This window comes from Genypterus blacodes, unplaced genomic scaffold (assembly GCF_046128005.1).
Source record: "Genypterus blacodes isolate CSIRO-AG114 ecotype Tasmania unplaced genomic scaffold, CSIRO-AGI_Gbla_v1 ptg000058l_1, whole genome shotgun sequence".
In the NCBI taxonomy this organism is placed as follows: domain Eukaryota; kingdom Metazoa; phylum Chordata; class Actinopteri; order Ophidiiformes; family Ophidiidae; genus Genypterus; species Genypterus blacodes.
This window is the reverse complement of record NW_027466870.1, coordinates 7,208,267-7,232,779: the sequence shown is the minus strand read 5'-3', so window position 1 is coordinate 7,232,779 and position 24,513 is coordinate 7,208,267. Positions and strand designations below refer to the sequence as shown.

At 41.6% G+C, this 24,513-nt stretch overlaps 7 protein-coding genes across 10 annotated transcripts; 4 read left to right on the top strand and 3 right to left on the bottom strand.

Moving 5' to 3' along the window:
- Positions 1-606: 606 nt before the first annotated feature.
- cts12 (cathepsin 12) lies at positions 607-3,256 on the bottom strand. The gene is made up of 8 exons (XM_076153629.1): positions 3,220-3,256; positions 2,562-2,707; positions 2,354-2,473; positions 2,108-2,272; positions 1,797-2,018; positions 1,541-1,709; positions 1,354-1,459; positions 607-1,236 (listed from the first exon to the last, which is right to left on the bottom strand). Exons 1-8 carry the CDS (start codon positions 3,248-3,250, stop codon positions 1,137-1,139), a joined length of 1,059 nt encoding a protein of 352 aa, XP_076009744.1. The 5' UTR covers positions 3,251-3,256; the 3' UTR covers positions 607-1,136.
- A 417-nt stretch (positions 3,257-3,673) lies between these two features.
- ankrd29 (ankyrin repeat domain 29) lies at positions 3,674-7,582 on the top strand. Of its 3 annotated transcripts, XM_076153630.1 has the most exons (10): positions 3,706-3,785; positions 4,304-4,414; positions 4,720-4,818; positions 5,441-5,539; positions 5,788-5,886; positions 6,192-6,290; positions 6,455-6,553; positions 6,796-6,891; positions 6,983-7,081; positions 7,176-7,582. In XM_076153630.1, exons 1-10 carry the CDS (start codon positions 3,774-3,776, stop codon positions 7,257-7,259), a joined length of 897 nt encoding a protein of 298 aa, XP_076009745.1. In that variant the 5' UTR covers positions 3,706-3,773; the 3' UTR covers positions 7,260-7,582. The 3 variants fall into 3 exon arrangements, with proteins under 3 accessions (XP_076009747.1, XP_076009745.1, XP_076009746.1); XM_076153632.1 differs by lacking the exon at positions 4,304-4,414 and having other exon boundaries at positions 3,674-3,785; XM_076153631.1 differs by lacking the exon at positions 3,706-3,785 and having other exon boundaries at positions 4,309-4,473.
- A 338-nt stretch (positions 7,583-7,920) lies between these two features.
- On the top strand, positions 7,921-11,697 carry LOC143003092 (vacuolar protein sorting-associated protein 4B-like). The gene is made up of 11 exons (XM_076153595.1): positions 7,921-8,352; positions 8,618-8,729; positions 9,184-9,334; positions 9,434-9,486; positions 9,594-9,713; positions 9,798-9,954; positions 10,048-10,196; positions 10,287-10,368; positions 10,491-10,710; positions 10,861-11,001; positions 11,087-11,697. Exons 1-11 carry the CDS (start codon positions 8,332-8,334, stop codon positions 11,186-11,188), a joined length of 1,308 nt encoding a protein of 435 aa, XP_076009710.1. The 5' UTR covers positions 7,921-8,331; the 3' UTR covers positions 11,189-11,697.
- Positions 11,698-12,324: 627 nt separating this feature from the next.
- On the bottom strand, positions 12,325-15,830 carry plekhb2 (pleckstrin homology domain containing, family B (evectins) member 2). Its single transcript, XM_076153598.1, has 8 exons — positions 15,740-15,830; positions 15,088-15,138; positions 14,810-14,962; positions 14,631-14,733; positions 14,490-14,529; positions 14,185-14,271; positions 13,903-14,017; positions 12,325-13,764 (listed from the first exon to the last, which is right to left on the bottom strand). The coding sequence occupies exons 2-8, from the start codon at positions 15,122-15,124 to the stop codon at positions 13,628-13,630; spliced, it is 672 nt and encodes a 223-aa protein (XP_076009713.1). The 5' UTR covers positions 15,125-15,138; positions 15,740-15,830; the 3' UTR covers positions 12,325-13,627.
- Positions 15,831-15,969: 139 nt separating this feature from the next.
- On the top strand, positions 15,970-19,906 carry ing5a (inhibitor of growth family, member 5a). Its single transcript, XM_076153597.1, has 8 exons — positions 15,970-16,298; positions 17,236-17,307; positions 17,409-17,575; positions 17,705-17,816; positions 17,906-18,005; positions 18,220-18,355; positions 18,478-18,539; positions 18,659-19,906. The coding sequence occupies exons 1-8, from the start codon at positions 16,262-16,264 to the stop codon at positions 18,696-18,698; spliced, it is 726 nt and encodes a 241-aa protein (XP_076009712.1). The 5' UTR covers positions 15,970-16,261; the 3' UTR covers positions 18,699-19,906.
- A 216-nt stretch (positions 19,907-20,122) lies between these two features.
- cep19 (centrosomal protein 19) lies at positions 20,123-21,053 on the bottom strand. Of its 2 annotated transcripts, XM_076153600.1 has the most exons (3): positions 20,975-21,053; positions 20,722-20,862; positions 20,123-20,589 (listed from the first exon to the last, which is right to left on the bottom strand). In XM_076153600.1, exons 2-3 carry the CDS (start codon positions 20,849-20,851, stop codon positions 20,243-20,245), a joined length of 477 nt encoding a protein of 158 aa, XP_076009715.1. In that variant the 5' UTR covers positions 20,852-20,862; positions 20,975-21,053; the 3' UTR covers positions 20,123-20,242. The 2 variants fall into 2 exon arrangements, with proteins under 2 accessions (XP_076009715.1, XP_076009714.1); XM_076153599.1 differs by having other exon boundaries at positions 20,722-21,036.
- Positions 21,054-21,254: 201 nt separating this feature from the next.
- On the top strand, positions 21,255-23,559 carry pigx (phosphatidylinositol glycan anchor biosynthesis, class X). Its single transcript, XM_076153164.1, has 6 exons — positions 21,255-21,392; positions 21,767-21,857; positions 21,947-22,082; positions 22,168-22,381; positions 22,778-22,878; positions 22,982-23,559. Exons 1-6 carry the CDS (start codon positions 21,329-21,331, stop codon positions 23,117-23,119), a joined length of 744 nt encoding a protein of 247 aa, XP_076009279.1. The 5' UTR covers positions 21,255-21,328; the 3' UTR covers positions 23,120-23,559.
- Positions 23,560-24,513: the final 954 nt, after the last annotated feature.

Sequence of the window (24,513 nt, the reverse complement as noted above, 5' to 3'; positions counted from 1 at the left end):
GGTCCTATACTGTATCTGTACCTAATACAGACATCTCAGAAAGATAAACAGTATTCCCAAAGGGGCTTATAAGCACAGATTCCACTGAAATAACAACTCAGGAAGAATCCGAGCTGAAGAAGAAATCTATTCAAACTATTAAACACATCAACAGTGTGTATTACCTGAGCTCCTGCTGTCTGGTTGTTGACGGACGGGTCACAGAACTTTTTCAGGCTATGGAGCTTCTCACGTATCTGTGTGTGACTGTCTTGCCAGTACTTTGGACGTCTCTTTGTCGCACTCTGTGTAGATGCAGCGCAGCAAAGTAAAGTGAAATAGAGCAAAATCAACCACACTACAGAGCAAAGCCGAGAGATCTCCCTCTGCATTATGAGGCTGTGTGGGTTCAGCGGAGGAGACATAATAAACCCGCTCCCTCCCTCGGTGAAGCCAGGTGAACTTGGAGCTTTTTCTATTTGAGACGTGCGGCAACGCTGGAAGGAGAGTGACAGAGTAATGGAGAGAATGGAAGGGATAGACCAGTGCAGGATTAGGGTTCAATGTTCAATTAGGTGTGGCTGTGCTTAGAGGCAGAGAGAGAGTGAAGACACAAATATCTGCTTTTATGTTTTTATTTGTAGTGCTCTGGACAGCTGACAATGTTTACAAAGTCACAGACAGATCTACTAAAGGATGGATTGTGGAGAATGTTGATGAATACATGATACAGCATTTGGCCACAGAAAACATTATTATGTGCACTGACAAAGTAAGAGGAGGCCTGAATACCTGAAGATGTAGGATCCTCCTCAAAGTGTTACATCAAACCATTATATCAACACAAAGAATGACATGTAACGTCACAATGCTCCCTGAATCAGTTACTATCCAGCATCTGATCCTGAGTGGCTTTAGTTTTAGTGTGATCCTTGTTAAATGCTTTTGTAAGAAAATCTCTGTTTGCGTAGCAGAAACAGTTCACTGATGCTGGGGTCTGGATGACATCACTGAGAGCAGCAGTGTCCCAGCTGCACAGGAGAGAAACAGTACACACTGTGAATGACAGGAGTGAAATGAGCTATATAAGCAATGACTGATGACAGTCCACCCTAAGACCCTGCCATGGTACTGGACTCTTCAGCAGCAGGTCACGATCAAAGAATGGGGTACAAGGAGTAGCTGGCGATGCCGCACGTGTTGCTGCCGTCGCGGATCAGTCGCATGTAGCCACCTTCGCCCCAGCTGGAGCCCCAACTGAAGAGGGAAAGGGAGATTATATTAAACACAAGAGAACACAGGTAGAATATAGGCCTTTACGTGTAAGTTCTCACATTAGTTTCCATTATGTAACATTTGAAATAAAGCCCATACCTGTTCTTGATGAGCCAGTAGTCTTGGCCTCCCTCTGATCCGTAGCCAACTAGCAGCACAGCATGACTCAGATTGTTTGGGTTGCAGCTCGGCTCATTGTAGATTCCTGTAGAAGAGATTAATGTTGATTCCTCTTCTAACTGCTAATATGAATGTATTGAATGTGGGTCATTTCATGGTAATCAACCAGAGCTGTAGAACAGGAAGCTTGAATGATCAGCATCAATAGCAACTGTGATTGGCCCGATGGTTGCCACGGCATCAGCCAGAGCCTGCTCATCTCCTTTAGGTATGAACCTGTAATCTTTGACATGTGCAACTGCGAGTTTGCTGTCATAGAAACAAGGCTGGGTGTCCTGAGAAGAGAAATACAACCTGAATGTATTTATGGACACAAACTATGAATTTCTGTAAGTGCTCTGATGGATGAGAGCGAGCCGTACCACTGAGGTGTAGGGATAGGTGCTTGTGGACTGCAGGCCGTTCTTGACCACGTAGTCGTAGGCATTTGCCATCCAGGCTCCGTTGCATCCATAGGTGCCGTACGCTTTGGAACAATCGACCAGGTTTTGCTCGCTCAAGGATATTAGCTGACCCGTCTTCTTGGATATTTGTCCTTCAATCGCGCCTGTAGTGCTGAAGGCCCAGCAGGAGCCACAGTAACCCTGGGAAGAACATTCAAAACACATTGAAGCTTGTTCACATTCATGTCTGGACACATCTGAGAATAGAAACAGATTCAGAACTGTCTTACCTGATCCTTCACTTCTGTTACATAACCCGCTTGCCTGTGGTCAACAGCCGCGGCCCCTAACCTCACAGCATTGTGACGCAGCCGCCGTGCTGAAACATTCTTCCCTCTTTTCACAAACTGGGCATCGATCATGGCACCTTGCAACACCTGGAATTCTTCTTTTGTCTATATGTGGAGAACACAAACACTGTAAGCAGATCTTATCATCTCATTAGTTCAGAGACTTTATGAGCTACTTGTTCTGACCAGGTCTCCATATTTATTCATGGACATTGTGAACATCTTCGTCCCCATGAAAAACCCTTGATTGTTGTCATCAATCTCCTGCATGTTTCCCTCCCAGATGCCTCTCCTCTGAACGTCGTCCTGAATGGTGAAAGCATCAAAGAATGACCGAGTGAGTCAAACAGATAATAATAATTTTGGCTCTTGAATTAAAAATGTGTGTTCTAACCATTTCATCGTAGGAAACGCCGTGGTTGCTTTTCCACAACTGCCAGCTGGATGGAATCAGCTCGTCTGAGTCTGACGCCACGTGGCTCGGACCACACAGCAGGACAGTAAGCAGCACTGCTCTCAACAGGAAGCAGAGCCGCTGAACTGGAAAGACAAAGACTTCTTCATATTGTTTGTTCCCTGACAGAAACATACCAAGATACCAAAAACCTTAAATTCCTGGTGTCATGCCTCAGAAAATATAGAGCATTATAAGTTGTTCTCCTCCTCCAGAATGGTTTTTCATAGCTTTCCACAGAAAAATGAGTGCAACATTGCTGAAACGACCCTGCAGGAAAGTGGTAATAGCACTGGCATCACTCACACTTAACAGTGAAATGTTATGTTGAGGTTCCTGAATAGAAATCGTTTTAGATTAAGAGATCAAAACCTCATCAGTGATACATGTAGCCTGTAAACTCAGATGTCAGGCTGTGATCTCAAAGTGACAATCAAACCTTTGGGATCGGCCCCCACAATGAGATGACTTCATGTCTCCTGGCTTAAGGTGAAATTGAGGATTTTTCATTTTCAAATGCACAGAAACGCTTTCTTACACCATCTGTCCCCCCCTGGTTTTGGTTTAGTAATGAAATGACGGATCTTGGCCTGCTTACCTGCATGGATGTGGTTCTGCTTTGTTCCCATGTTCTGTGTGTAACTCTGGACTGTGGGGTCGTCTGTCAGTTTTCCTTATATAGCTTTGGAATAACTATATAACATTTTCCACTATACTTACCTGAATCCTTAAATCAATACTTACGCCAGCATCTCCGGTCAACAAAAACAAGATGCTTTATCAGCTCCACCGGTCTAAAACATCTATTACCATTTACACCGAGCTAAAGCTGCAATCTGTTTAATCCCTCAAGCACCACTTTATGATTGTCCACAACACCTGACGCCTAACTTTCCAAAACCGCATCTATTTACCCTCGCCGGGGCTCAACAGCGCCCCCCAGCGGCACTAGCTTGTCGCTGCCCCCCTCCTGCGCGCAGCACTGCAGCGGATGAGCTCAGCTGACTGTCTGTCTGTTATCATGTTGGCGGATCGGCGCCGCCAACACCCAAACACAGTGCGGCAAAAACAGCATCTGCGTGCGGATCCTCGTCTGTAATGACTGACTGACTGATGCGGGGAGGAAGATGAGTCACCAATGAGGTCTGCAGGATGTCTTTTAAGGTAAATCATCATTTTACTCTCTCCGTCACTGCAGCCATGGAGGCCATCATGAGGGAGCTGATTACACCTGAGTGTCCTCTTTAATGATTTAAGGACAAAGTACTTTTACTTTCATGTCTCAGTAGCAGAGGATTAGATTAGATTAGATTAGACGATTGTCTGCTTGCACTTTACTGCCTGAAATGTAATCACGCTGCAAACATTAGATTACCTCCATGTGTGTGTGGGTTATCATAGGTATCATGTACCCTGTGAACTCCTGTGTGTGTGTGTGTGTGTGTGTATGTGTGTGCGTGTGTGTGTTGCTCAAATCCCTTTACAACGTTCAGAGTGTGAGGGAGAGAAATGTGAGTGTGAGTTATGGGTATTGACCGCTGATACACCTGATTGGTGGCTGACCTGTCTCTCATCCCCTCACTTCTAAATCCCACCTGGATGCACTCTGCTGCTCTTTTGCGTGCCTCTACTCTCTCTCCCCCTCTCTGTGTGTCTGTGTGTATGTGTGTGTAACCTTGCAGAAGGAAACACCCCTGGCCAATGCCGTGTTTTGGGCAGCTCGGAGGGGAAACCTGGCTCTCCTTCAGCTCCTGCTCAACAGCGGGCGTGTGGACGCAGACTGCAGAGACAGTGTATGGACGCTGCATGCCCTGGCTGCTCAGCTGCACGCTTTAACCATAACCCACCTGTGGTAGGGAGAAAAGAGAGCTTCAACCCTTACCTATGCGTGCATGAGGGTGTGTGTGTGTGTGTGTGTGTGTGTGTGAGTGTGTGAGTTGGCCATTCATAATTAAAAAAAAAAAAAAAGTTTCACAGGAAAACTTAGAGAAATAAGCATTTAGGTGTTTCATCATCATGTTTCCGTGCTGTTTTCAGGCCAGTCGTCGCACTGAAGCGTTGGAGCTAGGTGATTTATTGTTTCCATATTTGTTTGCAGTACGGAACCACAGCGCTGATGGTGGCTTCATACAGCGGACACTATGAGTGTGTCAAGGAACTTATCATGCAAGGAGCTGACATCAACTATCAGAGAGAGGTATGATGGCAAAACTCCTGCCTGTGTCCTTCCACAGCATCCTATAAAACCTTCTCTTGATTCCTCTGCAAATCAACGTGTTTATGAACTTTACAGATGAAAGCTTAATGTGCTGCAGAGATCTGTCACACTGTTTGATTCTAGATCGTTCCCAGGAAGTATAGAATAACCAAATGTATAGTATTTGTTTACATAACCGGATGGAACCCATATTGAATGTGTCAAAGAAAATACATTTGAGCCATCTGGATCAATAATAACTCCTACATCAGCGCTTTGATTGATGTAACCTGTTCTATCAGTCCTGGTGACCTCATCTATTCATGCACCAGCCTCCACCCTGAAACCTTTAAGATGCCATTATCATTATATATAAATATGACCTACTTTTCCTTTATGTAAGAGATCAATCAGTGCTTCTCATTTATTAATAAAGCTCGATAAGGAAGCCTTTGTATTTGTGGTCACGTCTCACAGAGAGATTTGGAAATTCACTTACAACTTCCTGTTTTTAGATTTGCTGTGTATTTGTTTTTGTTCCTTTTCTGTTCTTGGGTTGTAAAATGTCTTCTTTTTTTATTGCAAACATTGACACAAAACTCACACTTCTGTTCCTCCCCAGACAGGTTCTACTGCCCTGTTCTTCGCCTCCCAGCAGGGACACAATGATGTTGTGAAGCTCCTCTTTGAATTTGGTGCCTCAACTGAATGCCAGACTAAGGTGTGCAGCAGGACACAATGACGTGCGTGTGTGTGTGTGTGTGTGCGTGTTTGTGTGTGTGTGTGTGTGTGTGTGTGTGTGTGTGTGTGTGTGTGTGTGTGTGTCCATACTGGGTGTGAAGGGGAACACTGCTAGGATTCAGAGTGCGCGGTGCAGAAATAAGACAACAGAAAGAGTAAATCTGTTGCTCAGCCTGCTTTTCATGTACCTCATTGATCCTCTTCACCTGTTCCCATGTGCTTCACCAGGATGGGGGCACAGCTCTGACTGTGGCCTGTCAGTACGGACACTCCAAGGTGGTGGACATCCTGTTGAAAAACGGAGCCAATGTTCATGATCACCTAAACGTGAGCTCCTCTCCAGCGTGTCTGTGTCCTCTCACCGTCTTTAGCCCACACAGTCCTCCATGTCTGTTTACAACACAATGGTTAGTCGCACACTTTGTCCCAGCATGGAATCTGACCTCTCAGGTTTCTGCTGACTGCTGAGTCAGACTGGCTGACATTTGGCAGGACGGAAGTGTCTGTCCAGCCGCGACACACAAAAACATCCTGACTGCTCAAATCATTGTTTTGATTTTCATGTTCTTCTGTTCAAACAAATCCTATATGATGTGACATTTGAGTGAGATTGTTCTTGTGTAATGTTTCAGGACGGTGCCACTCCTCTTTTCCTCGCGGCCCAGGAGGGTCATGTGACTGCCATTCGTCAGCTGCTGTCGTCTGGTGCCAAGGTGAACCAAGCAAGGGAGGTAATAGACTCAGACGTCTCCATTTTTACACGAAAGGATTCAAGAGACACAGTCAGAGAGTTTCTCCTTCCAGCTGGCACATAATCCCACTTTCCTCTTTCATTCCACATCCTCCCTCTAATATCCGATGTCACTGTGTCCTTTTCCATTCATGCCTTGTCCAGGATGGCACTGCCCCCCTGTGGATGGCTGCTCAGATGGGTCACAGTGAGGTGGTAAAGGTGCTCCTCTTACGTGGTGCAGACCGGGATGCTGATAGACAAGTACAGTATATCTCTTTATCAATGATATGTTTGAGTACATACATTTCCGATTGCTGTCATTTAGTGAACCAATTCCATCGACCCCCTCTTGCTAATGGCTGAAGTGGCAAAAGCTTTTAACATCGGGACGGAAAACATAATGAGAACGCAAACAGGAAGCTGGGGTCTTTACTTACCTGATCCACTCATGAATAAATATGTTATATGAAAGAATAATAATGCCCTCCCTGCTCCCCCTTAAGGATGGAACAACAGCGTTATTTAAGGCCGCCTTAAAGGGACAGAACAGTGTTATTGAGGAACTCCTTAAGTTTTCTCCTTCTCTTGGCCTCCTCAAGGTAGGATATACTATCTATCCTGCAATATACAACATCTCTCCCAAAGGCATTATTAACATCAACATACGTTCTAACTGTTTTCTGTTGGCAGAATGGCTCTACTGCCCTCCATGCTGCTGTTATGGGTGGCAATCTGCGGACTGTTCTCCTTCTGCTCGGGGCTCATGCAGACCCCAGCCTACCCAACAAGGTGGGGCAATCAGATTTGAAAGATGAATTGAAGATAGTAAATAATAAAGAATGAAAACTGATTAACTTAAAAACCCTTCTTGTGTGTTTTCCAGAATGATGAACTCCCTGCAGATCTTACAAAGAGTGACCACATCCTAAAGGTTTTAGGTCCAAACCTTTTACATGGAGATAGTTGATGACAACCAAGATCCCTGCGTTCAGGCCTCATTACAGTGCAATGTAGTGATTTAAAAGTGTCAAATTCAACGATTTAACATGATATGTACTGTACATGGTGCTTGCTTTGATTTCAGCTGAATTAAGTCATTTTTTTTGTGAAATAAACCAGGACTATGTTTAGAATAACACAATGAGCAACCAAGAACATTTACTCTCACGTCCATCATACTGTTCTATAGGCATTTATTTTTATTTACCCTGGGTGTTGTAAGATATAAAGATATATTGCACTTTTATTTGCCTTTTTAATAAATGTAATAAAGTGTAACATTTATTAATAAATGGGAAAATTATTTGATTTGATGTGATTGAATTTCAGATGAAGACAAAAACAGATTGATAAAAAGTATGCAAAAAATGAAAAAATAAAAATGAAAGAACTATAATATTAATCAAAAGTAGAATAAAATACAGAACACAGCCTGCAACAGTGCTGATGTTAAATGAGTTGAGAAGTACGAATTTACTTAATCAATTCAATATTGGAACTTGTGTGATTTCATTAACGTCCACAGATTCATATTAGTCTAAAATGCGTAGTTTAGTAAAGAATAAATATGACGTCAATGTTGTGGCTTTGTTCGTTCTGGTGACGTCACTATTGTTTACGTAGCTTTGGAGGCGGACACTGTTTGGAGCGACACAACTTCCTGACCTGCGTTTGGACGTTGTTGACGTTGTGTTTTGTGTAAAAGCGTTCAAAGGAAAGTGATTTTGTCTCGTCGTTCGCGTGGTTTGCTGGACTAAACTCCGACAAGTGGCAAATTTACGGTGAAGCGGAAAGAAACCGGAGTGTTTCTGCGCCTTTAACGCTTTTGTTGGAGCTTATCGGCGCAATAACATTATCACGTGACCACTGCGGAAGTCGCTATCAATTGTGAGGACGCGGAAGAGAAATAACTTCTGGATGTTTAGCGACTGAGTCTTCTGTAAAATGAAACATTACTGACGGGATTTAAACGAGAATCTTCATTTTGACAGTTTAATCTAAATCGGCAGGGATAAATTTGAGCGTCGTAACTTCATGTGATGGCAAGTGCGAATCTACAGGTGAGTGAGAAAGTTTAAAGAGGGAGCCGCTCGGTTACATAACCTTTAAAGTGACGTAATTAGGAAAATCAAAGCGATCTTTTAACATAAATAACGATTACATTTAAACTCGTAAGCGTTTTGAAATCTTGATTTATAAATTTTGGTTGGGTTAAATTAAAGTTTTGAAGAGTTAAAGTATAAGAAGGTGTGGCTTGTATAATAGGGAAGCCGTGGGTTTCATGGCCTGTAGATAAATGATTCCATTTGTGTTTGGTGATGACAGAAAGCGATAGATCTGGCCAGCAAAGCTTCAGAAGAGGACAAAGCACAAAACTACGAAGAGGCCCTTCGACTGTATCAGCATGCTGTGCAATACTTCCTTCATGTTGTCAAGTGTGAGTGACTGGGATCTGCTTGTTTTAGATTGATCACCGCATTTGTGTCATTCTAGCATCTGTACTACACTTTCTTTACATTGTCGTGATTGCTGTGTTCTGTATTCCACTATCAGTACAATCAACAACAGTCCAGAAATAACAACATTAGACCTTTTGTGGGGTTAAGAATTGTTAGATTTGTTCACAGAGGGATGTTTTTCTGTTATTGTTGAGATTGTATTTTGTGTAGATGTCGAACTGAACTGTATTACACTGAAATACTTCTATACGTGATCCTGATACTTTGTCTACATAATTTGCATACATTAAAGGGGCAGAGTATCACAGTCACCTCTAAGTATATCATTACATTGTATTGGACAGCATGGGCTCCACAAAGGTCGGATTATTGGGCTTTTGTATTGGCTTGTACTGTTATGAGTGTTGGCTCAGTGTATGTTCCTCTTTGTAGACGAGGCCAAGGGTAATAGTGCAAAGACGAGCATCAGGGCCAAGTGTGCAGATTACCTGGACAGAGCCGAGCAGCTGAAGGAATATCTCAAGAAACAGGAGAACAATCCACCGGCCAAACCGGTCAAAGAGTCTGGGTCTGATGACAAAGAGTGAGTCTGGTATCTGATCTGGTTTATGACGGCTAGTTTCTCCTTTCATTCCCCATAAGCTTAATAAAAGATAATGAGTACTGTTGTGTTTTTACTTAGTGATGAAAGTGAGGATGGGGGTGAGAAGAAGAAGTTCCAAAATCAACTCTCAGGTGAATGAAGCTGGAGAAAAAGAGAGAGAGATCATGCAGTGGTAAAATATAATAATAATGATTGATAATCCGCTCGTGTTTCACTCAAACCTGTTTGACCTTTACAGGTGCCATTGTCATGGAAAAGCCAAACATTCTTTGGGATGATGTAGCTGGACTTGAAGGTGCCAAAGAAGCCTTAAAGGAAGCCGTGATCCTGCCTATCAAGTTCCCTCATCTGTTCACAGGTATGGAAACTAGGAGTCACATGGAAACCTGCTGATATTCTGTCCTGAGTCCGTATAAATAGTGTGCATTTTCGTTTGTTTTAGGAAAGCGGACTCCATGGAGGGGGATCCTCTTGTTTGGCCCACCTGGAACAGGAAAGTCTTACCTGGCCAAGGCAGTTGCCACCGAAGCCAACAACTCCACCTTCTTCTCCATCTCCTCATCCGACCTGGTGTCCAAGTGGCTGGGGGAGAGCGAAAAGTGAGGCCCCGGTTCAAGTCATGATGATAAATGTGTGTGTTGACAAAGTGAAGTCTTAACATTGACTGTTGTTCTGTCTTTGCGTCCCTTAAGGCTGGTGAAGAACCTGTTCACCTTAGCTCGAGAACACAAGCCGTCTATCATTTTCATCGATGAGATTGACTCCCTCTGTGGCTCCAGGAGTGAGAATGAGAGTGAAGCAGCTCGCAGAATCAAGACGGAGTTCCTTGTGCAGATGCAGGGTAAGTTTAAGAAAAACAAGAAAAGGCAATCTAAACTGATATCTTGAGTATTTTCTGTTTGACTTTAAATGTTTGCCGTTCTCCTCTAAGGTGTTGGAACTAACAATGATGGAGTTCTGGTACTGGGAGCCACAAATATTCCATGGACTCTGGACTCGGCTATCAGGAGAAGGTGAGTCAACTCTCATACTCTCTCAGATATCTGTTTTGAGGGAATTAAAGGACAAAATAAAGATTCAAGGTTAGATCCCCTCAAAATGGCCGATTAATGGCTGATGTCCTTTTGTGTCTTAGATTTGAGAAGAGGATCTACATTCCCCTGCCTGAGGAGCACGCCCGCTCCTTCATGTTCAAGTTGCACCTGGGTTCCACGCCCAACGCCCTCACGGAGGCGGACTTCATCACTCTGGGCAAAAAGACAGACGGTTACTCAGGGGCGGACATCAGTATAATTGTCCGAGACGCTCTCATGCAGCCCGTCAGGAAGGTTCAATGTGCCACTCACTTCAAAAAGGTGCAGTATTCTGTCAATCAAACCTGGGAAATGTCATCAACATTATCAGTATTCAAGACAAAATACAGAAAACAGTGCTTAGAGTAGAAATGGTTTTGGTTGCTGTTTAGTGTTTAACTCTCAATCCCACATCGACTCAAACTACTTTAGGTTCGCGGGGCAACATGGCAGGATCCCGACGTTGTGGTGGACGACCTCCTGACCCCTTGCTCGCCAGGCGATCCCAATGCCTTTGCCATGACATGGATGGAGGTTCCTGGAGAGAAGCTTCTGGAACCAGTTGTCAGCATGGTAAGAGACCGTTTGGTTGGTTTGGTGTTTAAAGGTGGAAACAGGCGGTGTGATGCTGAGCCTTAATGCTGTTTCTCTGGTGCAGGCTGACATGCTGAGGTCGCTGTCTAGCACCAAGCCCACGGTGAATGAGCAGGATTTAGGCAAGCTGAAGAAGTTCACTGAAGACTTTGGACAAGAAGGCTGATGATGCTAAAGCTCCCTTCCACTGCATTAATGATTATTTACACTGTGCATTCCTGAATGGATTTCTCCATTAATCGATTAATCGTTTGATCTATAAATTGGCCCATTAGATTTCTTGCAAAATCTGATGGGCAGTAAAAGAAAACACTAAAGTATACATTCAGTACAAGAGGGGAAGAAATCCAAATAATTACCAAATGGACATGTGACGTGCAAATATTTGATAACTTTACTTTCTAAAAGACCAAAACAGTCGACTAATCGATTAATTGACAATTTGTTTCAGCACTTTTCATAATCATGGTGTGTGTTTTCAATATTCTTTTGTAAGGATCCATTCATTGTCATGTTTTTGTTTTCATTCTCTCAGATTTTTTGCTTTCAAAGTGATGTTTACTATTTCAAAGAACAATGAGATTCACGTTCTGAGCTCATTGTAGAGACGGTGACGCATCAGTGGGTAAATGCAATATTGTTTTTAGTGTAGTCGTTTTTTTAAATCTTTTCTATCACTCAATACCTCTTAAGTTTGTTCTTATGGGAATTCTATTGCACTTACAGGTTTGTGTCACAGTCTGGCTTTTATGAACGATCATTTGTTGTAGAGTTTGATGGAGACTCCCTGTACAGCATGTGAATGAGCAGTTGCTGGGGACAGAAGCTTGGGTGGATGCAGGTAAGAAACTGATTTTAAAATATAGTCCACATTTTAGCCTCCGTGTCGAAATAATTCACACATATCTTTGGAGAGAATATTTTAATACATGCGGTATATCATCAATATCAGCTTCAGGGGAGAACTTAATGCATTTTGATACATTTAAAATAATTGGCCAATACGTTTTCATACCTAAACTTTATATGTAGCTGTTTCCATCTTCTCTCCATTCTTTGGTCCACGTCTGTTGTGATGCAAACACACTGTAACTCTTCTGTGACTGTACTGCTCAGAATTATTTATGCTCAATATCTGTTACCTTTGGCTTTGAAGTATGCTTTCATTTATTGGTTTCTTTGGGATTTACAGGGTTTGTGTAATTAGTCACATAAACGTCATTGCACTTTGTATCTTATGACATGTTCTATGAACAGAACTATAAAGGGTTAAAAAAACAAACAGAAGGACGAGACTCCAGACTTTGTGAATACATTTAATTGTTAAAATAGTACAGTACATTTCTTGCTTTATGATCAGATATGTTGTTACTGCAAGGTAAATCATAATTTATTTCGTATATATGAGGAGAACAATGCAGAGGTTTGATATTTCACTTCATATATTCAAACAATTGAAGACCTTGAGGGAACAGGACATCAGTATTACACTCTGAGATGCTGATCCATTGTAAAATTTGAATTATTTGGACACAAGTTGATTGGGTGTTGGGTCACCACCATAATTGAAGATCTGCAGTATCTAAACCTTTTATCAATGTGCACAGGTTTATAGAGATAAAACCTTTAAAGTGAAGTACAGTCATAAATAAATGAATAGCAAAATCAGGAAATATACACGTCATGGAGTGTAGAGGACAGGTCCATGTGACCTGGAATGAAATGAAACCTCCAGACTGCTCAGCCTGATGGTTCTGTGTGCAAACAGCACCAAGCCTGCACAGATCAAACCATGAGCATCAACAAACATGTTTAAATGAAATGAAAAGGATGGTTCAACAGCTGCCGGTGAAAAATATCAGTAACGCATGCATGCATGTATGTATGGGTGGAGTGAAGTCCCTTTTCTCTAAGCACAGCGTACGTAAAGTGTGCCAGTGTGTTCCCCACACACACACACCAACATCCGACAGCCCATCACAACCAGATTCCCTCAATAAAGCTACACTAAAACGAATTATTGCTTTGTGTTTCACCAAAACTCTGAGCCTCCCTCATAAATAACCCCACAGCCAGAAAGCTGCTTATTCACAACTAAACTACGCAACATATGGAAAGCTACATAAAGAAAAACATGATGCAGTATAATGACAGTAACAACACAAATGTGTGAATAATAAGCTAAAAGAACAAAACCCAAAGACACAAAAACACAAATCTGCTCCATGAAAATAAACAAATGAAATGTACAGAATATGGCAGAGTAGGATCGATCCTGTGATTTAAATAACCCTTTATGTCAATAATTATTGGTGTTTTTTGGTTTAGTCCATTCATATTTAGACACAAACACAAAGGGAGTAAGAAAGTGCCACACTGGGCGTATGAGAAAGTGCTCACAGTTACATGTAGAAGCCTACACAAGGGCACAAGAGGAGTAATTCATCTGCCCATCACAATCATGCTTCAGAGGTGAAAGTAGCCCGGCCGACACATTTTACTCCAACTCATGTGACGGCACATAGAAGAAGACAAAATGGTGTAAATATGGGAAATAGTGTGCTACTAGATATACATTTAGAGCGTTAAGGTTCCTGGGAAGACACTAGAAGACGGAGAAAAGGGAACCCAGTGCCAAACCGGTCGCTGCTCCAGCAAGCATTCCCATGGCAACGTCGCCTCCATCATCACGGTGGTGCTCGCGAATAACCACATGGTTCACTGCAGCAGGCTGGTACTGACCTAAAAGAAAGTTTAGATTGAGTAAGTTTATGAGAGTTTAGAGAGTTCAGAGTGTTGAGGCCTCATCAGTCATGTAAGTTGGATGTATTCAGTCACATGTAGCTACAGTTTGAGGCTGTGAGTGGCAGGTTTCCATACCTTGGTACTGGTAGGGATAAGCCACTGCATATGGCTGCCCATCAGCAGAGTAAACAATCTGTGTAGCATGTGGTGGAGGAGCAACATATTCTCCATACGGGCCCGGGGCATAAACCTGGGGAAGAATAACAGGAGAAAGCATCAAAACTGAATGAAATAACTACAATATTGCTTGATGGCAAAGACGAGGCAGAGACACTTCTGTTCCTGCACCAGTAGATGGCAGAAAAGTTAATAATTGGGATCCCGGATTTTGGGGGCAGCTGCATTATGTGACCTTACCTGAGGCTGGGGAGCGTACTCAGAATAGGGGGGAGGAGCGGAGGCAATCACCTCAGGTGCAAAACCCATCTGTTGGTTAGTGACCACCTAAAATAAACATCAAATAAGAACAGCACATCTGAAAACTGAGAAGAAACAAAACTGGCTCTACTACATTTGGTCAAAGGGGAGCAGTAGTTTATTACAACTTTGGTAAGAGAGTAAGAATGGATGCATGTAAGCATAGCAGCGTCAAGAAGAGACCCACGTGGAAGTTTGGTGAACACATCTAATCTTCAGGATCTTAAGATGAAAGAGAAACTCACCATATTAGTTCTAGCATCCTGGAATGCCATGGTCCATGCTCTGAAAGACAAGAAGGGATGTGTGATGTACAGGTGTTATACAAGAAATAGCTCCAAACTCCAAACATTACAAGCAGAAGATCAAGAGCTGAGCTGTCTTACAGAGCATCATCTGCACTGTCTGCACACAGGCTGATGACCCGTCCATCTCTGCACACAATCTGAAGCAAGGCATCACGATTCCTCCCGTCTGGTGGGTTCAGCTCTGAGGACACACATAGTGGTTTGGTGAATGTTGTTGAAAGTTAACATGTGAGCTTGTAGGATAAAGTAAGGAATACCTTGACATGCGGCAGAACTGCGGATGTTGATGCAGTCCACCCTCATATGGATGTCGTCCTCCATGTCACGCCGTTGCTGGTCATTATAAAACACGAGTCGTCCGTCTGCCCACAAGTCAAACCAGTTCCTCTTCCATCGGCGCAGTATTGTGCCTGAAACAGAAACACACAGGGGTTCATCCATGCTGAAATGATTTATACAGGGGGCCATTCCACCTCTGACTGCATTTTTACCACCCAGAGAATCTGACACACTTGTGATAGGTTTAAATACTCACTCTGCCTGTGAAGCCAGCCACTTTTCACAAAGGCCATCTTTGACTCCACACCTGAAACATTTACATAAACATTACAAATGCTCAGTCCTTATTATCAATAATAAAATGATGTGTTATAATTTGCATGTTTTCTTTTAAAGTGACACGTTCAGCACAAATAAACCTCGTGACTTTATCACAAGTCGACATCTGGCTTTTCAAAATAAGACAAATCTGGTGTCAATTCAACGATGTTAGTATGACGCAATATAACTGCGAAACTCCATACAGAAACTCTGTCAACTTTGTATGTTCATTACAACATCATACACATGTCAGCTGTAACGCGCTTAACTTACAGCAGGAAGTCGCTGTTTGTTTATATTAATTCTAGCTAGCTAACAGCTTCGGGTAACGTCAGATTCTCCCTTATTAATACCAAAACAACAGCTGGAATAAATATTAGCACCATACACAACAACTGAGTATTGGCAGAAGATCTAGATGTAGCCCTGAACTCTACCTTCAGTCCGGGGCTAACTGGAACAACGCTAACTGATGGACAATGTTGAGCGAGTCCAGCGGTTTTTATATTAACACTAAAACTGCTCCGAGTTAGTCGAGAAAAACATTTATTGTTGTTGTATAGACGGTTTGTACTTCGATAACTTACTCGTTTATTTGCGACAGCTGCTTTTAGCAAGGCAGGAAGACAGCAAACACAGAGATGTTTCAAAAAAGAAGATGGTCTCCTATGAGCGATAGAATCCTGATTGACAGGGCCGCAGACCAACGCTGTCGTTAGCCCCGCCCAGTGGGCCTCTTCACGCGCGTGCAGTATCTTTGTAGAGCGAGAGGGTGGTGTGTTTGTTTTTAATGACGTAACACTCAGCTGACAGTTGGAAAGCGCTAGCAAACGCTGCGGAGGGGCGCGCTCGTTTGAGCAACTGAGAGCAAAACTTTCAATTGCGCATGTGTAAAGTTGCGTTGCCATATGCTTCCAAAGCTGCATGTGTGTTGAGCGTGTATTTACATAGGTAGAAATCTGTCTGTGTACGTTTTACAACGACCTTTTAAGCAGTCTCAAAAGAATTGGCTGGCGGACAACCCAAGCTTACAAAACGAGCCCACCAGCTGTCTGAGCCTCAACTGGCGATATAACGCAGTTTCGTTAGCCCTGGGTAGCTAACCTGAAATGGCGACGGCAATATACTTGGAACATTACCTTGACAGTAAGTATGACACGGATGCACTGTGTTATTGTGAGGTATAATGATAGTTTGTCGCATTTCCTGCTCTACTTGGACTGCCTCCGTCAGTTTGACTCTTTGTGAAGGACTGATAATGGTACAGTTCAGCGCGCTAGCTAGTGTCACGGACTGGCTAAGTAGCTCATTAGCTTCGTGATAAAGTTTTAAGATGAGTAATCTTTGACAAACCTCCTTCTTTTCAGCAGTTGTTTAACGTTCAAACGAGACGTGCATATTTTAGATGATATCAGGCTGTCACCCGTTAAGATAGACGAGCTTTAGTCTGTAAGAAGAGGTTATCTAACAGTCTTCCTGCTCAAATTCACTCGAATCTAACGGCTCTTTCTGTCAGTAAAGGTCAACAGGGCTGCACTTAATGTTCATTTGACCTGGGCTCGTATTCTGTGACCTTTTGGATGTTATTATAATTAGATACAGGTTTACGTATTTTGCAACCTGTTGAGCGCGTTTCCCGTAACCATTTACGCGCCGGGCGGGATGTTTGAAGTGCGTCACAGAAAAGCACGGAAACCCCGAAAAGAGCGAGGGTGCGCTTGTTTTGTGCAGAAAGCGTCTCACAGTGTCACAAACAGGTTAATATAATAATTACAGCATCACAATTTGTATTTTGTCGGTACTGAAAAATATTTTATGTAATAATTCTAATGACAACAGATCGAACCCCACGACTTTGATGGGACAAATGGGTAAATATCACATAATACTTTGACATGTGAACCTCTGTGGTACATGTGTCAGTCAGTCCGGGATGAAGTTGCAAACGGGGTTAGATTTAAAATTCCTCTCTCTGTGCCACCTCAGGACAGTAGGTTGTCCAGTGTTATTATGACATTACACAGATTCGTTGGAGTAAAATAGGAGTCTGTACCCTGACGGTGTCTTCTTCGCTCCTGTTCAGGTATTGAGAATCTACCATGTGAGCTACAGAGAAACTTCACTTTGATGCGAGACTTGGACAACAGAACTGAGGGTGACCACATGATTTTTTTATATTATGTGATAGGTTTTGATATGAGCATTGTTATATGTGTACATGTGATTTCCACTTGTATAATCGCCGTGTTCTTGCAGAAAAAAAAGATATGATTGACAAACTGGCTGAAGAGTACATAGCAAAGGTGAAGAACTTGGCGTCTGAACAGAGAGTGGAACACCTGCAGAAGATCCAGAATGCCTACAGCAAGTGCAAAGAATTCAGTGATGACAAAGTCCAGCTTGCCATGCAGACTTATGAAATGGTCAGTGTGAAATAAACTCATCAACATTTGGTCATTTATGTGCTCCTTTTTATGCTTTTCCTTTATCCTTGAATTTCCAAGCACAAGTATTTGAATTGATGTTTGAAATTAAAAATTCCTTCCTTGTAGGTAGACAAACATATCCGCAGACTGGACGCTGACCTGGCACGGTTTGAGAACGAGCTGAAGGAGAAACTGGAAGTAAGCGGCTATGAAAGCACAGAGGGAAGAGCGGTGAAAAGTGAGTCGTCTTATCTGTGTGTAAACCCTGCAGTACATCTAAAGGAGGTTCAGTGTTTGTACTGATGCACATGTGCGTATGTGGCGCAGAAGCTGAATCCCGTGGGCTGAGAGAGAAGCGTAGCTCCAGGGGAAGAGCAAGGAAAGGCTCCGAAGAAGATTCTCCAAAGAAGAAGAAGATGAAGAACAGGTAAATTGACTGTTGGTCAGTGAAGATAGACAACTTATTTATTGCCTTTGTTTAAAATCCATCTTTAAGTAATCTATTAATTGTGTAATAAGTGTAAGTAATTGGAAACGCTCCTGCAGAGGGTGGACAGAATGTGCAGCCACCGAGTTCAAATGTTTGTCGTGGTCTAGAATATTGCCTCATTCTAATCGTACTTTATGTGTTGTGTTTGTAGCCCGGAGCTGAGTGACGCTCTCCTGCCTATGCAGCCCTCAGATGTGTTAGACATGCCAGTGGACCCCAATGAGCCCACATACTGCCTGTGCCACCAGGTGTCATACGGGGAGATGATTGGATGCGATAACCCAGATGTAAGTTCTCGTACTACTTTTGTTTTACTGAAAATGATTTGAGCTTCTGTAATATAAACTCTGTATAATATAAAACTCTGTATGCAATACTATAGTGCTGAATTTGTCCTCTTTATTTTCAGTGTCCAATTGAGTGGTTTCACTTTGCGTGTGTTGATCTCGCCACAAAACCCAAAGGGAAATGGTAAGAGCCTTTTGAAGTCTTTGAAAGGAAGTCAACCTACAACTGTTTATTAAACGAAACGTAATGTGGACGGCCATGATCCTGATCTGTTTAAGCATGTAAGTATCTTTCTCTTCCAGGTTTTGTCCGAGGTGCACCCAAGACAAGAAGAAAAAATGAAATGACTCATGTTCAACCACACACGATAATGTTTGTCTTTGTTCTAGCTCAATGGTCTAATATATATTGCCTTTCTGTAACAGCCCAATCTGGATTTGGATCTTTCTCACAGTGAACGATTTTGACTTGAAGCTGATCATGAGTTCTAATGGACGCATACCATTTTGCTGTGTGAGGGTCCAGGTATTGTGCGTGTGACTCACTGGCACGCCTGAGTAAAATGGAGTCTATTCATCCTCTGACAAATCAAAGTGAGCTCTGTGAGAAAGGTCCGTCCTCCCTATTAATAGCTTTGCTTTGCATTGTTTTCAGACAGCCCTCTTTCTCCAGTAGTTTCACATGAATCACCATGACTACGTGTTATGTTTGCACTCTTGGGGAAAGTGGCCTGGATGGAGTCACAGTGGAGAGATTTGCACAGGTTGTCAAGGGTTCAAGAATATATATTATTATATAATTACTGAAATACTCAAAGTCTGGATTGTGGCTTTAACATACTTGAACTGTCAATTTTATAAAGAACTATTTTTAAAAACAAATTAACAGCCTGCTGAGATTTTACAATTTTAAACCCCTGAATCCTTACAAACATTGTGGTAAAAGTAATAATAATGCATCTGATGTTCAGTGACCTACCTCCTTAGAGAATCCAGAAGAACTGCAGAGATGACTGTAACTGATACCAGTGTAAAATTTGTGTTTTGATTAGCTTAAACCAAACAAGCAATCTGAATACATTCTGTATTGATTTGCAAAGCCCTGCGACAATTTTGAATGTATTGCGGTACTAATAATCAATCAGTCAGTCAGTCAGTGTCTCTTATCAGCTGAATAAGGTATTTAAGCACTTTGGATGACTTTCCCCTGAAGAGGTTTGATACTGCAGGCTTGGTTTTATGATAGTTTATCTCATTTAAAACTTTGCCATAGTTCATTACTTCAAACTGTATGGAAATATATATATTTTGTATGATATGAGATGATATTTTGTGGACACAATTTCTTTCCAAAGATATATTTGTTGTATTTCTTACTTATTGGTGAACACATACATAAAATTTTATTTAATAAGATTTTAGCATCTACTTCCACATTCAACTGTGAATATCAGTCATTTAAGTGTAATCTAAGTGGAACACGGATAAAGGAGCCAAAGTCTTTGTATTTTGTAAATTTCAGTATTTTATAACAAATAAATATTCACAAGTCATGATTTTATTTCCCCCCATTTATGTACTGTTCTATAGAATCGTGCCTCTTCCTTTCTTTGTCAATTGGCACTGTGCTGCTTATTAGGAGTGTTAACCGCTAGTTTTGATTTGGGAATGCAGCTGTAATGAACACAATATATTGCTGTGATTTCCATTCTGTTGTTCTTGTAGGTAGCAGTTCTTTTAGCACATTGTCAGTCTTTTTTTGGAGAGAGCCATGTTGGACATCACACGCTTTCAAGGCTATAAGATGTCTTACTAAAATAAAATTTGAGATCTATACATACAAGTTTAATTTGAGCATTAGTGTGAATTTGAGCTTAATGTTGCAGTTTAAAACCCATCATCAGAGTCTTCATCCCAGCTGCACTTCTCCTGACTGATCTTGGCAAAGTCCACTTCCACGTCATAAACAAAGTCAGGGTCGTCTTTACGCGTCCGGTTCTTCTCGAAGAGTTTATCCATCTGGCCTTTCTTACGACACAGCTCCTCATCGTCAAGTTTGTTGAGGTCTTGATTGGGATCCAGGCTGAATGAGGCGAGGCTGTGCTCCAGGCTGAAGCCCTGCAGGTGATCTCTCAGGATGATGTGCAGCCTCTCCAGCTGGCTCTGAGACACGGTGTCCAGGTAGTCCCTGTGCCGGGGGTGATTCTTCAGCCTCTCAGCCGCCATGATGTAGTCTGAATATGAAGGAGATCAATAATCAGGGTATCTTGCTCTGAATTGACAGGGGGTATTTAACAGTGACTGCATAGTAATACACCATAAAAACACACATCACGTACGTTGCTATAAAGATGTGTGTGTGTTACCTGAATATTTGGAGAAGTTTCGCACAGGTATGATCCTTTTTCGCACATTGTTGGTTTCCATGTCTTCATAAACCAAAACAATCGATGGAGGGCTGAACTGCACTCCGCATCGCTTTGTCTTGAAACGCATGGTTGGTTTGGCTAGACCGGTTAAACCACAAATAAATAAATAATGAAGTAGATCTAATTATCTCCTCGATCTGTTTAGAAACATGTCTGTGCAGTGTAAAGTATTAAATTCAACCAAGTTTACCATATCAGAGTTCGAACGTTCCCGTCGCTTGTGGCGGACCCGTCCTTGTTCACCCCTTGCCTGCCACATTTAGGCCAAACCTAAAAAAATAAATAATTATTATTATTATTAGACATAGAGTATTGATGGTTATTAAATAAAATTACTGCAACTGTGTGTGCTGATGTCGGCTTTCTGTGCATTTGATGCGTAAAAGATTTACAAAATGCCCCTGTTTTTAATCTGGCACCATCACAGCTACCAAAGAGGTCCTTCACGTTTCTCTTCCGTAAACAAAACCAAACAGGAAGTCCAGTAGTTCCAGCTCCATTGAAAGATTCAGACTGACGGTTGCAGTTCAGAATCACTACTTTCATGTATTTAGTACTGATCTTTCTATGTGTATGTTTGTCGTCCTGTCATTGTCGGACCAAAAACGGTAAGAGGTAATAGTGTAGAATAGGGGTTGGCGAAATTTACAAGAAAACGAAAATATCTAACAAGCTTTCAGGTGGATACTGTTGTTAAAGTCTGTTTTAGTAGCTACACGGATTACTGGAAAAATATTATATATATATATATATATATTATATAAATTGTTTCCTGTCCATTTTTTTTATTTATGTATTTACAAAGTTGATTGTTGTTCGATAATAACTCAAACTGAATTAGGTCATTGTCATTTTGCGTCATTTCATTTAAAATGGACAGACGACAGATTTTAAAACATGAATCAGTTATACTTATGTTACAAATGAATGCCTTGTCTTCTTTGATGGTATTCATTAATATAATGTGTATTGTTTTCTTCAGAAAAGAAGAATGAACACTTTTGTGGTCTTCTCAAACAGCAGCTTAAATCCGTATCTGTTTCAGTTGAGATCAGTAAAAAGGGCTTCCACAGGTACTGGCAGTGGATTTTCTAAAATAGAAAAATAGCCATCTTAAAGTTTATTTGTGAATGGAGCAAATTCATTTCTGCTAATGTTGTAGGGAGTTGATAACAAACATCCAGATCAGCCCTGATGTTCTGAATGACGTCAGACTTTTGTTGGTTCATCAATGGCCCAGAGGAATCTATGTTGATCCATATCAGCTTGCATCCCTGAGTGATCACAGTGATTGGGAGGTAAGGCTCACATCTAAAAGGGCGTCTTAATCCCATACAGCTCATGATGGTGTATTGATTTATGCCTTGTTTTTATCTCTACAAGATTTTACAAATTTCAGCCATTGACCTAGAGGCGCCTGCTCACAAGACTTGGGGATTTTCTACCTTTCTGTTTCCCGAAATTGATGATCAAACTCCCAGACTGCAGACAATAGCAATACCAATACATGGTCGCTATCACGAGCCATCTTTTGTGGGTAAAACCTTTGCAGCTGTCGACATAGAATTTCCAGAACTCCTGCTGCGGACTGATAAATGTAGGTCGTCACACATGCATCTATTCTGAAAACATTGGTCCATGAGAAGGTTAACCATATGACTTTGTGATCAAATGTTCTGTTAAGTGTTACCATTACTTAACTATTAATGTCAATTGTTTCAGATTTTTAAGTTCATTTTAATGTAATAATCAATGCACATATGTATACAGGACAGGTTAGTTGATTGTCAAGAGGCTGAAATCACTCAATACATTGATGTGCATTAGATGCACAAGACATGAACTATGCTGTGAAACATAGATTAATCACTTGATTATGCTACATTTCTAATCAAAAGTCTCTTAGTGATTGTTGCAAACACAAAAAACAAATCCAATGTATTCAGCATTGTTTTTAAGTGTTTAATTTTAATCTAAAACTCTTTGGCACCAGGTCCAAAGCTCTACAGCTCAGAAATTGTGAATGCCCCCTGCACTGCCGACAACTCAAGCACATGTACATGTGCATGGTTTAAAATCTGGCCAGGACCTCAGGTGTGTGTCTATAAACCTTGCAAGGGGAAACAAATCCAGTGTTTTATTAAAGTGATTCTAAAATGTTCTTCCCTTTTTCATTCTCAACTTCTGTATCTTGCAGGAGAAGGGTCAAGTGAGTTTACGGCTTCCAGTCGGCAATGGATCTCTGGTGACGCCTGTCTGCGCTGGAACTCTTCTGGTCACAATGATGTGCTGTGCAGCTCTGTCCAGACGCATGTGGCAAAATCGAATTATTTAAACAGTCAACATACCTCGTTATCCTAGAACAATAAGGTTCTGTCTGCCTACAGGATCATTCTGAGACATTGAGTTCCATAGTTTTGAGAATCCATTAAACAGAACTGTGAGTTCTTTAAACAACTTTTTTGTCGTAATTACATTGGAACAACCTGCTGTTTTCAAGATTAATTTATTTGCCATTTGCAGGGGTACACAAGTACAAGTAGGCCTTCCTTAGAATTATTGCAGTTATATATTTCTGAGCTTTGCCAACGACACTGAATGAGAAAAGCAAACATCACTTTTATTTTATCAACAGTTACAGAGTAAGCCTGTAAATCCTCAAAATCACAACAAATCCTTGATAACGCATCATGATAAGGCAATCTCAGACTGTACCATATTGCTACAGCATATTTTACGTTATCTAACTTATTAAAACTTCGGACCCAGAAGAGAGATCTGTGTATCATTTCAGGATGTGGGGCTCTAACACGGTCAGGATGGGATGCTCTGGAAACACTTAGACACTGGGACAAAGCCTCTGCTGCCAGCTGAATATTAATGAAACAGAACTCTTAAAGTCAGATTCCAGTTGTTTTTTTCCTAGGTTGTGCTGCACTGCTTACAAAATGTAGGCTGACTTTGTTGTGGTAAATCCACTATTCTTCATGCAAGATGTAGCTTATTTTCACATTAACCCATCCAGTTTTGTTATGAAAGCTAAATAAAATCCAGATTCTACAGGAGGGTAACTTTTATTCTTTATTTACTCAGAGACAAAGAACCTGGCATAAGGCATATGGAACGCCTGGGGCCATGCAATTAAATTATTTTCCAGTATACATGAGGAAGTGATGATGAGGTCAGGATCAGATACAGAACGGCAATATAAGCCTGGGTGATATGGGTATGAATAATTATTAGACAAACATCACCATATATATCCTTATATATGTTTATAAGGGAAGTAGCGTTATAAATTGAGTAGTTGTCTATCATTGTAAGAGGAAGTCAAACTCATTTGAAGTGCCTGCTGGCTCAATAACACTTATTGGGACAAGGTGATAAGTGTTTTTAGTTACTAGTTTTTAGTTTCCTGCTATGACCTACTTTCCTGGTAAGTCAAAAGTTACTGTATTTACAAACATTTAACAAAAGTGTGTATCAGTTGATTACACAGCTCTATTGGAGCTTGTAGGGTTTCAGTATCTTGACTCTAACCCTAGCCCTAAATGGGAATGTAATTCAAGATCACTTGAACATCTTGGTTCTTCTGAATTCTATGTTCAATTTGTTTGTTTTTATACAACTGACCATAACATTTTGTTCTATCAACTGGAAAAACCATGTCAGCCTTGCAGGTCAGTTCTTTCTAGAGAGATCAGCCTCCCTGACTTTGCACAGCAGCTC

What these genes read in the sequence shown, in the direction of transcription:
- cts12 (XM_076153629.1), bottom strand. Translation starts at nt 3,250, where the DNA reads ATGGGAACAAAGCAGAACCACATCCATGCAG. An exon ending in GCGTTTCCTACGATGAAATG is followed by an intron (nt 2,474 to 2,561) that starts GTTAGAACACAC and finishes TTCACCATTCAG; the next exon opens with GACGACGTTCAGAGGAGAGG. An exon ending in TACTGGCTCATCAAGAACAG is followed by an intron (nt 1,237 to 1,353) that starts GTATGGGCTTTA and finishes TTCCCTCTTCAG; the next exon opens with TTGGGGCTCCAGCTGGGGCG.
- ankrd29 (XM_076153630.1), top strand. An exon ending in ATGTTCATGATCACCTAAAC is followed by an intron (nt 5,887 to 6,191) that starts GTGAGCTCCTCT and finishes GTAATGTTTCAG; the next exon opens with GACGGTGCCACTCCTCTTTT. An exon ending in ACCCCAGCCTACCCAACAAG is followed by an intron (nt 7,082 to 7,175) that starts GTGGGGCAATCA and finishes TGTGTTTTCCAG; the next exon opens with AATGATGAACTCCCTGCAGA.
- LOC143003092 (XM_076153595.1), top strand. Translation starts at nt 8,332, where the DNA reads ATGGCAAGTGCGAATCTACAG. An exon ending in GTTCCAAAATCAACTCTCAG is followed by an intron (nt 9,487 to 9,593) that starts GTGAATGAAGCT and finishes TGACCTTTACAG; the next exon opens with GTGCCATTGTCATGGAAAAG. An exon ending in GTTCCCTCATCTGTTCACAG is followed by an intron (nt 9,714 to 9,797) that starts GTATGGAAACTA and finishes CGTTTGTTTTAG; the next exon opens with GAAAGCGGACTCCATGGAGG.
- plekhb2 (XM_076153598.1), bottom strand. Translation starts at nt 15,124, where the DNA reads ATGGCCTTTGTGAAAAGTGGCTGGCTTCACAGGCAGA. An exon ending in GACAGTGCAGATGATGCTCT is followed by an intron (nt 14,530 to 14,630) that starts GTAAGACAGCTC and finishes CTTGTCTTTCAG; the next exon opens with AGCATGGACCATGGCATTCC. An exon ending in TTATCCCTACCAGTACCAAG is followed by an intron (nt 13,765 to 13,902) that starts GTATGGAAACCT and finishes ACTTTCTTTTAG; the next exon opens with GTCAGTACCAGCCTGCTGCA.
- ing5a (XM_076153597.1), top strand. Translation starts at nt 16,262, where the DNA reads ATGGCGACGGCAATATACTTGGAACATTACCTTGACA. An exon ending in CCATGCAGACTTATGAAATG is followed by an intron (nt 17,576 to 17,704) that starts GTCAGTGTGAAA and finishes CCTTCCTTGTAG; the next exon opens with GTAGACAAACATATCCGCAG. An exon ending in AAGAAGAAGATGAAGAACAG is followed by an intron (nt 18,006 to 18,219) that starts GTAAATTGACTG and finishes TTGTGTTTGTAG; the next exon opens with CCCGGAGCTGAGTGACGCTC.
- cep19 (XM_076153600.1), bottom strand. Translation starts at nt 20,851, where the DNA reads ATGCGTTTCAAGACAAAGCGATGCGGAGTGCAGTTCAGCCCTCCATCG. An exon ending in AAACTTCTCCAAATATTCAG is followed by an intron (nt 20,590 to 20,721) that starts GTAACACACACA and finishes CTTCATATTCAG; the next exon opens with ACTACATCATGGCGGCTGAG.
- pigx (XM_076153164.1), top strand. Translation starts at nt 21,329, where the DNA reads ATGTATTTAGTACTGATCTTTCTATGTGTATGTTTGTCGTCCTGTCAT. An exon ending in TCATTGTCGGACCAAAAACG is followed by an intron (nt 21,393 to 21,766) that starts GTAAGAGGTAAT and finishes TGTTTTCTTCAG; the next exon opens with AAAAGAAGAATGAACACTTT. An exon ending in AGTAAAAAGGGCTTCCACAG is followed by an intron (nt 21,858 to 21,946) that starts GTACTGGCAGTG and finishes CTAATGTTGTAG; the next exon opens with GGAGTTGATAACAAACATCC.